The 16,032-nt window shown below is 39.8% G+C and overlaps 1 protein-coding gene across 3 annotated transcripts in view; it reads right to left on the bottom strand.

Annotated features, from left to right (window-relative positions):
* Window positions 1-202: 202 nt before the first annotated feature.
* Window positions 203-16,032, bottom strand: part of cryl1 (crystallin, lambda 1) — a 46,905-nt gene continuing 31,075 nt past the window's right edge. The window contains exons 7-10 of one of the 3 annotated variants that reach the window (XR_009828252.1): window positions 7,223-7,331; window positions 2,000-2,106; window positions 1,260-1,913; window positions 203-269 (exon numbers count right to left, since the gene is read on the bottom strand). Coding sequence is in view for 2 of the 3 variants with exons in the window: in XM_062067429.1 (XP_061923413.1) it covers window positions 1,809-1,913; window positions 2,000-2,106; window positions 7,223-7,331 (321 nt within the window). In the remaining variant the exon portion in view is untranslated. Of the gene's footprint in view, window positions 1,914-1,999; window positions 2,107-7,222; window positions 7,332-16,032 lie in introns of all 3 variants that reach the window. The other 2 variants (XM_062067429.1, XM_062067428.1) reach the window with 2 other exon arrangements.

Here is a 16,032-nt window from a genome sequence, read left to right as displayed (position 1 = left end):
TTATCTCATAATTGTAACTCCCCCGGGAAGAGCTGGACGAAGTGGCTGGAGAGAGGGAAGTCTGGGCTTCTCTGCTTAGGCTGCTGCCCCCGCGACCCGACCTCGGATAAGCGGAAGAAGATGGATGGATGGATGGATTATTCTAACTTTTTATCTCATAATTTGAACTTTTTATCTCATTATTCAGACTTTTTATCTCACAATGATGACCTTTTCTCATCATTTTAACTTTGTATCTCATATTAGAACTTTTTATCTCAAAATGTTAACTTTTTATCTCATAATTATGACTTTTATCTCATAATCCTGACTTTTTTATCACATGATTTGGACTTTTTCCTCATAATTTCAACTCTAACTTTTTATCCGATAATTTGTACTTTTTATCTCTTAATGACTTTTTTTTTCATAATTCTGACTTTTTAGCTCATGATGACTTTTTCTCATAATTTGAACTTTTTATTTTATAATTTTTACTTTTTATCTCATAATTATGAATTTTTTATCTTATAATTATGACTATCTCATCATTTCTACTTTTTATATCATAATTATGACTTTTATCTCGAAATCCTGACTTTTTTATCACGTGATTTGGACTTTTTCCTCATAATTTCAATTTTTTATCTCATCATTCTAATTTTTAATCTCATAATTTAAATTTTTTATCTCATGACTTTTTTTTTTCATAATTCTGACTTTTTATCTCACAACCTTTTCTCATCATTTTAACTTTGTATCTCATTTTAACTTTTTATCTCAAAATTGTAACTTTTTATCTCATAATTCTGACTTTTTATCTCATCTGATGACTTTTTCCTCATAATTTTAACTTTTTATCATTTTTACTTTTTATCTCTTAATTATGAATTTGTATCTTATAATTGTGACTATCTCATCATTTCTACTTTTTATATCATAATTATGACTTTTACCTCAAAATCCCGACTTTTTTATCACATGATTTGGACTTTTTCCTCATAATTACATTTTCTTATCTCATAGTTGTAACTCCCCGGGAAGAGCTGGACGAAGTGGCTGGAGAGAGGGAAGTCTGGGCTTCTCTGCTTAGGCTGCTGCCCCCGCGACCCTAAATCGGATAAGCGGAAGAAGATGGATGGATGGATGGATAATTCTAACTTTTTATCTCATAATTTGAACTTTTTATCTCATAATGGCTTTTTTTCATAATTCAGACTTTTTATCTCACAATGATGACCTTTTCTCATCATTTTAACTTTTTATCTCAAAATGTTAACTTTTTAATCTCATAATTCTGACTTTTTATCTCATGACTTTTATCTCATCTGATGACTTTTTCTCATAATTTGAACTTTGTATTTTATAATTTGAACTTTTTATCTCATAATTATGAATTTGTATCTTATAATTATCTCATCATTTCATATTTGTATCTCATAATTATGACCTTTTATCACATCATTATGACTTATCTCATGATTTAGACTTATTCCTCATCATTTCAACTTTGTATCTGATAATTATGACTTTATCTCATAATCATGATTTTTTCATGTGATAATTATGACTTTATGTCATCATTTCAATTGTTTATCTCATAATCATGATTTGTTATCTGATCATGATGAATGACTTACTAGTTTATAGTATTTGCATTTTTCTGGTGGCTTCCATACAAAGGACAAGTATTTGCTAGTGTAGCTTTAGGGTCCATCATTATTGGCTGCTGGTTAAAAGCAGTACCATTCTTGCTGGTGGTCTTGATGGGTCCTCCCACCTTCACTGGTCCTGCTTGAGCCTGGTGGTCTTGATGGGTCCTCCCACCTTCACTGGTCCTGCTTGAGCCTGGCCAGACCCATGAGGAGCTGGTCACGTCTGTGTCTCCTGGCCGACAGGTGCTGCTGGTCGTTGGGGATCAGCTGGCACATCTCCTGTGTGCACCACCACCACACTTGTGTTACTTATTGATGACACCACCCCCCCCCCACTCCCCCCCCCACCCAGTCCAAAGACTCACGCTCACGACGCTCTTGGCATCTTCAGCGCACAGGTCTGGGACGGGCCCGAAGGACCTCAGCACCCTTTGGATGCCTTCTCCGTAGCGACTCATGTAGTCCCCCAGACCTGCGCCAACAATTCTAAACAGCTTAGAAAATATGACCTAAAAACCTCTTTTGAAGAATTTGATTCTTTAAAAAAACTTCTTTTTTTTTTTTTTTTCTAAAATAGAATTTTTGTAATTTTAAATTTTTTTAAATAAATTCATTTAAAAAAAAGGGATTTTTGAAAATGACGAATGGAATTATGGATTGTTTGTGCTCTGCCATGAACATCTGCAGGTGTGTGTCAGAAGTCAAGTGAATTCTATTTATATAGCGCTTTTCTCTCGTGACTCAAAGCGCTTTTGCATAGTGGAAAAAGTATTGATCAGTAGATGTTGCGCAACGTGTCGTCAATCATTTCCCTGTGACATCTTGTCTGAACAATGAAGAGGAAGAGGAAGAGTTAAAGATTAACGCGCCAGGGCGGCATCAGGGGCCCACGTCAGCGACTACTTCAGGGGGGGTCCGTTCTCAGCCCGCAACTCCTCTTTTATTGTGAAAATAAAAGCTGTTCTTAAAGGCCTACTGAAAGCCACTACTAGCGACCACGCAGTCTGATAGTTTATATATCAATGATGAAATCTTAACATTGCAACACATGCCAATACGGCCGGGTTAACTTATAAAGGGACATTTTAAATTTCCCGGGAAATATCCGGCTGAAACGTCGTGGTATGATGACGTATGCGCGTGACGTAGTCAGTTTAACGGAAGTTATGGTACCCCGTAGAATCCTATACAAAAAGCTCTGTTTTCATTTCATAATTCCACAGTATTCTGGACATCTTTTGCAATTTGTTTAATGAACAATGAAGGCTGCAAAGAAGACAGTTGTAGGTGGGATCGGTGTATTAGCAGCGGACTACAGCAACACAACCAGGAGGACTTTGTTGGAGCGCTAGCCGGCGACCTCACCTTGACTTCCTACGTCTCCGGGCCGCCAAACGCATCGGGTGAAGTCCTTCGTCCTTCCGCCGATCGCTGGGACGCAGGTGAGCACGGGTGTTGATGAGCAGATGAGGGCTGGCTGGCGTAGGTGGAGCGCTAATGTTTTTAGCATAGCTCTGTGAGGTCCGGTTGCTAAGTTGCTAAGTTAGCTTCAATGCCGTCGTTAGCACAGCATTGTTAACCTTCGCCAGCCTGGAAAGCATTAACCGTGTATTTAAATGTCCACAGTTTAATAGTATTGTTGATTTTCTATCTATCCTTCCAGTCAGGGGTTTATTTTTTTTGTTTCTATATGCAGTTAAAGCACGATGCTATCACGTTAGCTCGTAGCTAAAGCGTTTCGTCGATGTATTGTCGTGGAGATAAAAGGCACTGAATGTCCATTTCGCGTTCTCGACTCTCATTTTCAAGAGGATATAGTATCCCAGGTGGTTTCAAATACAAATCTGTGATCCACAATAGAAAAAGGAGAGAGTGTGGAATCCAATGAGTCAGCTTGTACCTAAGTTACGGTCAGAGCCAAAAAAAAATATGTATTTCACTGCATTCTAGTCCGTCACTCTAACGTTCCTCATCCACGAATCTTTCATCCTCGCTCAAATTAATGGGGTAATGGTCCGAATCGCTCTAGCTGCGTTGAAAACAATAGGAAAATATGAGGGAGTGAACAACTGACAACGTCACGCTACTTCCGGTAGGGGTAAGGTTTTTTTTTTATCAGAGACCAAAAGTTGCGAACTTTATCGACGTTGTTCTCTACTAAATCCTTTCAGCAAAAATATGGCAATATCGCAAAATGATCAAGTATGACACATAGAATGGATCTGCTATTCCCGTTTGAATAAAAACATTTCATTTCAGTAGGCCTTTAATGACGGATGTTATTACTAATGTCACTAACACAAAGCCAGAAGGTTTTGATTGGAAAGTTTTCTCACATTTTCACCTCCAACTTATGTTAGCATCTTTTAATGCATGAAAATATGTATTTCTCATTGTGACAGCGGCAGAAGCTTCTAGAACATGCAGCCGCGGGCTCTACCTGCAGGTTGGCACCTGCTTCAATGGCCGCCATGTGAGTTTTGGATTACTGGTGTGAGGGTCTGCTTTCATCAAAAGACGCCTTTGTTGGGCCCAAGTGACTTTTTTTCTCCCTGGAGCGAGTGACTGTGCGGCTTTCACACCCCCCGCTGACATTCTCCATCTAGCCGACGTTTCGCTCTTGACGCCGCCAATCACATGACATGTATGTACGCAGCCCGTGTGGACACTTCATTAGGCACAGCCGCCGCCGTCACATGACATGTATGTACGCAGCACGTACTTTGGCAATTTAAATAGAGGGGGGTAGTGTTGATGCAGATGGAACTAATCAAGGTGTTCTAACGGTCACTTTAAGAGCAGATGGTGATTCGAAATCAGAGGTGAAGGCCAAAAAAGCCGACCAATCACAGCTTTTATGGTTCGGTCCCGTTTTTTTTAGCGGTGTAGTCACGCTACGCAAGAGGATATAGAAAGTGAAATAAAAAGGGTGAAAATAAAGACAAATTAAATCAGAAGAAGACTGTTAAATAAGAAAATATAAAATAAGATGAAATATGAGAGTGTCTGGTAGAAATAAATAAAACAAACAAATTTAATAAAAATAAAGAATTAAGATAAACGTAATCTAAAAAGAGAAGAAAAATCGTAAAAAAAAAAGAAAAAAGTACTTAACACAATAAGGAGAGGACTGTGTAAAATAAATAAATGAAACAAGAAAAAAGAAAGTTTAAAAAACAAGAGAGTGAAGACTGTTGAAAGTAAATAAATACAACAAGAAAATAAAAAATAATGATAAAAAAATTGGTAGAGGGCTGTTTAAAATAAATAAATGAATAAAACAAGAAAACATGAATATTAAAAAAGAGGGAGAAGACTGTTCTAAATAAATAAATAAAACAAGAAAAAATGTATAATAATAAAAGATAAAAAAAGAGGGAGAAGACTGTTCTAAATAAATAAATAAAACAAGAAAAAATGTATAATAATAAAAGATAAAAAAGAGGGAGAAGACTGTTCTAAATAAATTAATAAAACAAGAAAATAAGGTTAAAAAATAGCGAGAGGGATGTTTAAAATAAATAAATAAAACAAGAAAAAATTAATGGTAAAAAGATTTTAAAAAAAGTGGGAGAGGACCGTTTAAAATGAATAAAACAAGAAACAATGTGTTAAAAAATAGAGGGTTGTTTAAGATAAATACAAAAACAAGAAAACTGATTAATAATAAAAGATAAAATGAGAGGGAGAAGACTGTTCTAAATAAATAGACAAAACCAGAAAAAATTAATAATAATAAGAAAAGATAAAAAAGAGGGAGAGGGCTGTTTTAAAAATAAATAAATAAATAAGAGAAGAAAATAAGGTTAAGAAATAGCAATAGGGATGTTTAAAATAAATAAATAAAACAAAAAAAAATTAACGGTAAAAAAGATTTTCAAAAGTGGGAGATGAATGTTTAAAATAAATAAAACAAAAATGTTTTCATTTATTTTTTTATTTTAAATTCTAGGATTAAAAAATAAGAAAAATGAATAATCAAATATATTTTTTAAAAAAAATTAGGACTGTTTAAAACAAATAAATAAAACAAACAAAAACATTTAGAATAAAAAAAGATGTAAAAAGGGAGGGCGATGACTGTTACAAACAAAAACGGAGAGGAAGGACTTTTAAAAATAAATACATCAAACAATTATAGCTGCAAAAGTTAACGTGATAATAACACGTTAACTATAAGTTCCTTTAACGGCACTCATTTTTTTTAACAGCCGATTATCACACACGCATCCTTTTTGACCCTCGGGCCGTTCCGTAGCTGGGGAAACTTGGCTGTGCTAACTAGTTACTGGAGAGCCACAAGCGGGAAAATAGCGAACAGAAATGGACAAAGAAAAAAGATACAATATGTTAGTATCTGGTCCAAAGCCATGGCTAGTTCTCCCGACAAGAAAGGACTATTTTTTCACCGTGAGGCGACATCACTGCAAACGTCTGCTGCGCGCCTCGTCCAGAGGTGGATGGTGCTTCACTTCCGTGTTCAGATTACAGTTAAGGTACAGCGATAACACAACATTTAAATTGTTACTGTGACTGATTTAGCTCAACAAAAATGAAAGACGGTCGGCACAAAGTCTACAGGGCACTTTTTTTTTTTATTGCAAACAGTCGACTCAGGTCCGACATCAAACCGTGTCAAGACACCTTTTCAAACCAATCACAAATTCCAACTTCAAAAATAAAAGCACGATGCTATACATCCGGGTTTAACTACATGAAATAATTCAATGTCTTCCATTACGATCATGCTTTGTCAAAGATGTTTTGTAATGTAATCTGTGATACTTGCACCTAAAGGGGGGGATTTTTATGACTGGCTGGAATAAAGTGTATATTATTTTATGTTCTGGTTACGTCCTCAATTACAAAATGATTAGCAGGTTGAATATTACATTTCATTTATAAATAGAGAAGTTTAAAATATATTCATGCAGAGATATGAATATCATTAACTTGTACATGTAATGTACAGAATATTTATTCAGGTAGAATTATCACAGATTACATAACCAATCATCTTTGACAATAAATGCATGATCGTAACAATCCACGTTTTGTGTTATTAATGCATGAAACTGCTATGTAAACATGGAAGTGTAGCTCCTCCTCTGAATGCAAGTGCTCCTACAGCAGGAATACAGTTGTAATCCTGCAAAGTACAAGATCTGGCAAGACACCAGATATTTTTTTAATTGCCATTAAAAGTATGTTTATGTCATGTTTGTGTTAAGCTGTTTAAAAGAGCATCATGTTTAGAACACATTTCATTAAAGAACATTAATTGTCCCGTCATGGTAATAGAACGTAAAAAATTATTTGTCTCGGGTAAAACCTATTAATGATGGAAAATGATATCTATCTGCAAATAATTGAAATTAATTTTGAGTTGACTGAGAACAATGCGATTATCGCAATTAAATATTTTAATCGCTTGACAGCCCCAAAGTTAATACAAAAAGAAAATAAAGATAAAGGACTGTTAAAAAACTTAAAGAAAACAAAAGGGAGAAGGCCGTAGCAAACACTGGCCACTCATGCAAGAACATAATCCAGACTTGAAGCAGCATGGGGAGATATCCGTGTTTTACCTTGAGGTGCGTTGAGGTGCATAGTTTCCATGGGACCGATGAAGGCGTAGCGCATTCCCAGTCCCTCTGACATCACCAGATCAATGTCCTGGACTGAGATGATGCCGTCCTGAGGGCAGTCAGAGACATATTGGACACTTAAGTTTCATGCACGTGTTCACCCCCACCATAGTACCGGATCCAAGTATGTACCCAACTACAGTACCGTCTTCAAGAATGTACCCTACTATAGTATCGTCTGCAGTAATGTATCCAACTATTGCACCGTCTCCAAGGATGTACCCAACTATACCACCGTCTCCAAGAATGTACCCAGCTAAAGCACCGTCTCCAAGAATGTACCCAACTATAGCACCGTCTCCAAGAATGTACCCAACTAAAGCACCGTCTCCAAGAATGTACCCAACTATAGCACCGTCTCCAAGAATGTACCCAACTATAGCACCGCCTCCAAGAATGTACCCAACTAAAGCACCGTCTCCAAGAATGTACCCAACTATAGCACCGTCTCCAAGAATGTACCCAACTATAGCACCGCCTCCAAGAATGTACCCAACTAAAGCACCGTCTCCAAGAATGTACCCAACTAAAGCACCGCCTCCAAGAATGTACCCAACTGAAGCACCGTCTCCAAGAATGTACCCAACTAAAGCACCGTCTCCAAGAATGTACCCAACTAAAGCACCGTCTCCAAGAATGTACCCAATTATAGCACCGTCTCCAAGAATGTACCCAACTATAGCACCGTCTCCAGGAATGTACCCAACTGTAGCATCATCTCCAGGAATGGACAGTTGTGTGCAGCGATGGGGGCTAAGGATGAAGGAATCAGGCCTAAGAAGCCAGAGTCCAAGACGTAAAATCTATGTTTGGAATGGAAAGATTGATGAAGGGAGGACTGGGGACCTGGGATAGAGAGATGGGGACTAAAAGACCAATGGATGGATCAAGAGTTCAGGTGGAGGACTAGAGAGATGGGGACTAAAAGACCAATGGATGGATCAAGAGTTCAGGTGGAGGACTAGAGAAATGAGGACTAAAAGACCAATGGATGGATCAAGAGTTCAGGTGGAGGACTAGAGAGATGAGGACTAAAAGACCAATGGATGGATCAAGAGTTCAGGTGGAGGACTAGAGAGATGAGGACTAAAAGACCAATGGATGGATCAAGAGTTCAGGTGGAGGACGAGAGAGATGAGGACTAAAAGACCAATGGATGGATCAGGAGTTCAGGTGGAGGACGAGAGAGATGAGGACTAAAAGACCAATGGATGGATCAAGAGTTCAGGTGGAGGACTAGAGAGATGAGGACTAAAAGACCAATGGATGGATGAAGAGTTCAGGTGGAGGACTAGAGAGATGAGGACTAAAAGACCAATGGATGGATCAAGAGTTCAGGTGGAGGACTAGAGAGATGAGGACTAAAAGACCAATGGATGGATGAAGAGTTCAGGTGGAGGACTAGAGAGATGAGGACTAAAAGACCAATGGATGGATGAAGAGTTCAGGTGGAGGACTAGAGAGATGAGGACTAAAAGACCAATGGATGGATCAAGAGTTCAGGTGGAGGACGAGAGAGATGAGGACTAAAAGACCAATGGATGGATCAGGAGTTCAGGTGGAGGACTAGAGAGATGAGGACTAAAAGACCAATGGATGGATCAAGAGTTCAGGTGGAGGACTAGAGAAATGAGGACTAAAAGACCAATGGATGGATCAAGAGTTCAGGTGGAGGACGAGAGAGATGAGGACTAAAAGACCAATGGATGGATCAGGAGTTCAGGTGGAGGACTAGAGAGATGAGGACTAAAAGACCAATGGATGGATCAAGAGTTCAGGTGGAGGACTAGAGAGATGAGGACTAAAAGACCAATGGATGGATGAAGAGTTCAGGTGGAGGACGAGAGAGATGAGGACTAAAAGACCAATGGATGGATGAAGAGTTCAGGTGGAGGACTATAGAGATGAGGACTAAACGACCAATGGATGGATCAGGAGTTCAGGTGGAGGACTAGAGAGATGAGGACTAAAAGACCAATGGATGGATCAAGAGTTCAGGTGGAGGACTAGAGAAATGAGGACTAAAAGACCAATGGATGGATCAAGAGTTCAGGTGGAGGACTAGAGAGATGAGGACTAAAAGACCAATGGATGGATGAAGAGTTCAGGTGGAGGACTAGAAAGATGAGGACTAAAATACCAATGGATGAGTCAAAAGTTCAGGTGGAGGACGAGAGAGATGAGGACTAAAAGACCAATGGATGGATGAAGGGTTCAGGTGGAGGACTAGAGACATGAGGACTAAAAGACCAATGGATGGATCAAGAGTTCGGGTGGAGGACTAGAGAAATGAGGAATAAAAGACCAATGGATGGATGAAGAGTTCAGGTGGAGGACTAGAGAAATGAGGACTAAAAGACCAATGGATGGATGAAGAGTTCAGGTGGAGGATTAGAGAAATGAGGACTAAAAGACCAATGGATGGATCAGGAGTTCAGGTGGAGGACTAGAGAGATGAGGACTAAAATACCAATGGATGAGTCAAAAGTTCAGGTGGAGGACGAGAGAGATGAGGACTAAAAGACCAATGGATGGATCAAGAGTTCAGGTGGAGGACTAGAGAGATGAGGACTAAAAGACCAATGGATGGATCAAGAGTTCAGGTGGAGGACTAGAGAAATGAGGACTAAAAGACCAATGGATGGATCAAGAGTTCAGGTGGAGGACTAGAGAGATGAGGACTAAAAGACCAATGGATGGATGAAGAGTTCAGGTGGAGGACTAGAGAGATGAGGACTAAAAGACCAATGGATGGATCAAGAGTTCAGGTGGAGGACTAGAGAGATGAGGACTAAAAGACCAATGGATGGATGAAGAGTTCAGGTGGAGGACTAGAGAGATGAGGACTAAAAGACCAATGGATGGATCAAGAGTTCAGGTGGAGGACTAGAGAGATGAGGACTAAAAGACCAATGGATGGATGAAGAGTTCAGGTGGAGGACTAGAGAGATGAGGACTAAAAGACCAATGGATGGATCAAGAGTTCAGGTGGAGGACTAGAGAGATGAGGACTAAAAGACCAATGGATGGATCAAGAGTTCAGGTGGAGGACTAGAGAGATGAGGACTAAAAGACCAATGGATGGATCAAGAGTCCAGGTGGAGGACTAGAGAGATGAGGACTTTAAAGGCGGGTGATGGAGTGATGGAGCACTCACAGACAGGTGGAAGACCTCAGGTAACTGTGGAGACCCACCATGGAGGAAATCAAAGCTCAAAGTGGATTTGGGGCAGGGGGTTTCAGGGGCACGGGACAGGCCGGTCTTTGTTCCCCTCCGGCGTCCGACAACAACGAGTCTCTTATCTCAGCTAAGTGGTCAGGTGGGCGGAGCCTCTTCCCTCACAATGATCACCATCCGCTTTCTCAGCTGCTCTGCTTTCCTATGCTGGCCTTCATTCAATGTGTGTGTGTGTGTGTGTGTGTGTGTGTGTGTGTGTGTGTGTGTGTGTGTGTGTGTAATTGGAAGGCTAAGGGAGGAGTTGGGGGTCTGTGTTGTGTAACAAGGATCAAAGGGTCACACAAACACCAAACCTTATTGTCATATTTGATCTTTTTTTGGCAGAGCAACTTAACAAAGATAAGTTCTAAATAAATAAATAATTAAATTGACAATTTTTATAAATAATTGCAAAAAATGTAATAATTCAGAATTGTAGTAAATATGACAAAACCGAACTGGCCATTTAGTTTTTAGCTTAGTGATTTAGCAGGAAGACACAAAAACTACATTTGTGCGTAACTTTGGTGAGGATCTGGATAAAGGTGCAGATGCAAGAACTAGTTCTGGAGTTGCTATGGCAACTTTGGGACTGAATAAAAAATGGTACTAGATGTTTGTCATGTAAGATGAGCGTTGTTAGACGTGTCCGGACCCAATGTGGACATCTTGAGAGTGTGTGTGGTGTTTGCACCTTCACCACACCCCGTGGCACACACACACACACACACACACACACACACACACACACACACACACACACACACACACACACACACACACACACACACACACACACACACACACACACACACACACACACACACACACACACACACACACACACACACACACCTATACTGGTAGGCGAGCAGGGCAAATGTCCCTAACACGGCCAACATGTTTAAAAAAAAAACCCCCAGGTTTGAGTACCACAAGTCCCGCAGCCGGCCACCCGAGTCCTGGGGGTGCCCAACATGACCAAAACGCACCCAGCATAGTCACAAGGGTGTTTGGGGGGGCAAAAATTCCCCTTCAGGGGACCTTTTGCAGCCAGCCACGCGAGTCCAGGGCTGCCCCACATGTCCAAAACGCCCCCAGTAAACTCACACTGTGAGCGGGGGAGAAAAGTTGGGAAAGTGGGCAAAATTCCCCAAAATGATCGAAAATCACACCCAGGTTCGAGTCCCACAAGTCCCGCAGCCGCCCAACCGAGTCAAGGGATGCCCGACATGTCCAAAGAAATAATAAAAATAAAAAAAATCCCAAAAAATCCGGCCCCCGGATTTTTGGGGATTTTTTTGATTTTTATCCCTAGTTTGGAGACCCATTTTAAAAATTTGCCGTTGACGGCTAGTTTTTTTCCTTATCACACCCAGATTTGAGTGCCACAAGTCCCGCCACGGTCCACCCGAGTCCGGGGGTGCCCACATGGCCAGGACGCACCCAGCAAAGCCACCGGGGGAGTGGTGGAGACTAGTAGGAAAAGTAGGCAAAAGTCCCCAAAACAAATCCCCTACAATAGGGGTCACCAACGCGGTGCCCGCGGGCACCAGGTAGCCCGTAAGGACCAGAGGAGTAGCCCGCTGGCCTGTTCTAAAAATAGCTCAAATAGCGGCACTTACCAGTGAGCTGCCTCTATTTTTTAAATTGTATTTATTTACTAGCAAGCTGGTCTCGCTTTGCCCGACATTTTTAATTCTAAGAGAGACAAAACTCAAATAGAATTTGAAAATCCAAGAAAATATTTGAAAGACTTGGTCTTCACTTGTTTAAATAAATTCATTATTTTTTTGACTTTGCTTCTTATAACTTTCAGAAAGACAATTTTAGAGAAAAAATACAATCTTAAAAATAGTTTTAGGATTTTTAAACACATATACCTTTTTACCTTTTAAATTCCTTCCTCTTCTTTCCTGACAATTTAAGTCAATGTTCAAGTAAATTAATTTTTTAATTGTAAAGAATAATAAATACATTTTAATTTCATTCTTCATTTTAGCTTCTGTTTTTTCAACAAAGAATATTTGTGAAATGTTTCTTCAAACTTATCATGATTAAAATTCAAAAAAATTATTCTGGCAAATCTAGAAAATCTGTAGAATCAAATTTAAATCTTATTTCAAAGTCTTTTGAATTTCTTTTAAAATTTTTGTTCTGGAAAATCTAGAAGAAATAATGATTTGTCTTTGTTAGAAATATAGCTTGGTCCAATTTGTTATATATTCTGACAAAGTGTAGATTGGATTTTAACCTATTTAAAACATGTCATCAAAACTCTAAAATTAATCTTAATCAGGAAAAATTACTAATGATGTTCCATAAATTCTTTTTTTAAGTTGTGGACTGGACTTTCACAATGTTATGTCAGACCCACTCGACATCCGTTGCTTTCGGTCTCCCCTAGATGGGGGGGGGTTACCCACATATGCGGTCCTCTCCAAGGTTTCTCATAGTCATTCACCGACGTCCCACTGGGGTGAGTTTTTCCTTGCCCGTATGTGGGCTCTGTACCGAGGATGTCGTTGTGGCTTGTACAGCCCTTTGAGACACTTGTGATTTAGGGCTATATAAATAAACATTGATTGATTGATTGATTGATTGAAGTTTTTCTCTTCTTTTTTTCGGTTGAATTTTGAATTTTAAAGAGTCGAAATTGAAGATAAACTATGTTTCAAAATTTAATTGTCATTTTTTTCGTGTTTTCTCCTCTTTTAAACCGTTCAATTAAGTGTAAATATCATTCATTATTAATAATAACATAGAGTTAAAGGTAAATTGAGCAAATTGGCTATTTCTGGCAATTTATTGAAGTGTGTATCAAACTGGTAGCCCTTCGCATTAATCACTACCCAAGAAGTAGCTCTTGCTTTCAAAAAGGTTGGTGACCCCTGCCCTACAGTGATTTTTGTAAAGAGGTTTCCATTCAGGGGACCTTTATTTTGGTCCCCATAACGTCAAACGTCCCCTAAAGTGACTTTATAAACAGAAAGAGTCAAACGTCCCCTAAAGTGACTTTATAAACAGAAAGACGTCCCCAATAAGTATGTATTGCCAGAACACACAACCACACACACACACACACACACACACACACACACACACACACACACACACACACACACACACACACACACACACACACACACACACACACACACACACACACACACACACACACACACACACACACACACACACACACACACATTCAGGCCAAGAAGCACCTTCATTCTCCAGCGCGACAAGCGGCTCACGACCCCGAAGGACTCGTCCGTCGACTCCGACCAGACGACGCTTCCGGTCTCACCGGTTTTCCTGAACGGTCTCTGCCCCCTGCCGTGTCCTACAGTACGTGGTCTAGGTTTTAGTGAGCAGGCCCGCTGTAAACACTCCAATCTTTACAAAAATATAACATTTCCTGTAGTCCCGAAGGACGTACGGTTGTAGTTTTGCTTCATTCCTGTGAGAATCCTGCGTGTGACTGAGGCATTAAGGAGTGGGACTACCGTATTTCCTTGAATTGCCGCCGGGAATATAGAATTCGCCTGCCTAGAATTACAGCCGGGTCAAACTCGTTTCGCAAAATAATTAGCGCATGCTTGGCACTTCCGCCGGGTTAAATATGAGTCATTAAATGACTTCCGCCTCCTGGTGGTAGAGGGCGCTAGTGATCCTTCTTGCGACTGCTGGTACTGCAGAAGACTGGTGCTGCAGAAGAAGACAACACGCAACAAGAGTGAGCAGCCATTGTTTGCTTGCACTTTTACCATGGAGGATTACATATCTAAAATAAAACAGTTTTCTAAACTGGACTTTCAATCGAAGCAGGAGGTAATACTTAAAGGAAGATCTTCGAGACAGAGAGACTTTTAAAACTGAAGAAAGATAAGGAAGACTTCTATAGGAGCTGCACATGGACTCATTTATACCTAAAGGTAAGACCATAATAACGTTTTTTTTTATTAAATGTGCTTTTCATGATAAGGTAAGCGCCGGAGTGAGAAGAGGTTTTAAAATAATTAGCGCATGCTTGCCAATCCCGCATGCTTTTGGAAAACGCAGGAGTGAGAAGAGGTTTTAAATTAATTAGCGCCCCGGCGGCTATTCAAGGAAATACGGTATGCAGGACTAGCTGCAGTGTGCTTACACAACCACCAGGGAGCATCTGTGAGCAGATAATACTGTATCATCTCTTCCTCCTTCGGACTTATCGTGTATTCTTGGCTGACTTTTTTGCTGTTTTTTATCTGCCACACGTGAAAAGCCGGTCCGTGGAAATAACGCATACACTAATCCGGTCCCTGGTGGGAAAAAGGTTGGGGACCCCTGCCTTAGAGTCTGGAAGTTACAGTAATAGTATTTTTAGAATGTGCTTCAGGACAATTAGCTGCGGGCCGCACTTTGGACAGCCCTGCTTTACGGGGACGTTCTATTCGGTTGTCCACTTTAACAGCACGGTGGCATTTTTAACATGTGCCACTTAATGGAGCGCGCAGGGTTAATTCCCATAACGGGAGCCTCACAGGGAGCCTGAACTTCCACAGGCCAGTGTGAAGACACCTCTCACATGCTACATCCACATTTATTCTACACATGCCCCCCCGTGCCCTCGTGCCGCCCCGCCCTCATTCCGCGGCCATCAAGTGAAGCGGGCGCCATGCCGTGTCATTTCTCCTACCCAAGATGGCTGTCCCTATTGAGCGGCGCAAGACGCCGTGGATCTCACGGCCACTTTAAGGTCACCACCATTAAATTCCCTGAAGTCCAGTTCACGGAAGTGTAGCTCTCACTGCCATGTTGGTCTCGGGAACTTCTTGTTACTTCACGCTCTCTTAAACCGTCAAGCACACTTCCTGGCAGGAACATTTTCATCCACTTAAAGGGGAGCTGCACTTTTTTTTGGAATTGTGCCTATCATTCACAATCCTTACGTAAGACAAGAAGACTTTTTAAAAAAATGCATTCTAAGTAGAAATGCGGCCGATAAATGCGTTAAAATGTAATATAGGAAATTATCGGTATCGGTTTTTTTATTATCAGTATCGGCTTTTTTTTTAAAATTGTTTTTGCTTGTTTGTTTTTTTAATACAAATATTTTTATTTCGGCCATCAGCAAAAAATAAATAAGATTAATACAAGGTAACGGCCATAAATTAGCCGCTACGTTTTATATACAACAATGGTAGACCCGGCTTTCTGCTCCGCCGCTCCCAGTCTGTGGAACGCTCTCCCTGACCACCTGAGGGCACCACAGACTGTGGATGCTTTTAAAAAAGCCTTTTTTTTTAGATGTATGCATACTAGTTTTAGCTATTTGGCTGTTCTAGTTTTTATTTTTATTTATTTTTTATTATCTTTTTATTTTTTTTATATATTTTTTTTAATACACTGTAGCACTTTGAGGTTGTTTACTCAATGTAAAGTGCTTTTTACAAATAAAATATATTATATATATATATATATATATATATATATATATATATATATATATATATATATATATATATATATATATATATATATATATATA

This window comes from Entelurus aequoreus, linkage group LG13, assembly GCF_033978785.1.
Source record: "Entelurus aequoreus isolate RoL-2023_Sb linkage group LG13, RoL_Eaeq_v1.1, whole genome shotgun sequence".
NCBI classification, from domain to species: Eukaryota; Metazoa; Chordata; class Actinopteri; order Syngnathiformes; family Syngnathidae; genus Entelurus; species Entelurus aequoreus.
The sequence above is the reverse complement of the archived record's forward strand: the minus strand, read 5'-3'. Positions and strand labels throughout refer to the sequence as shown.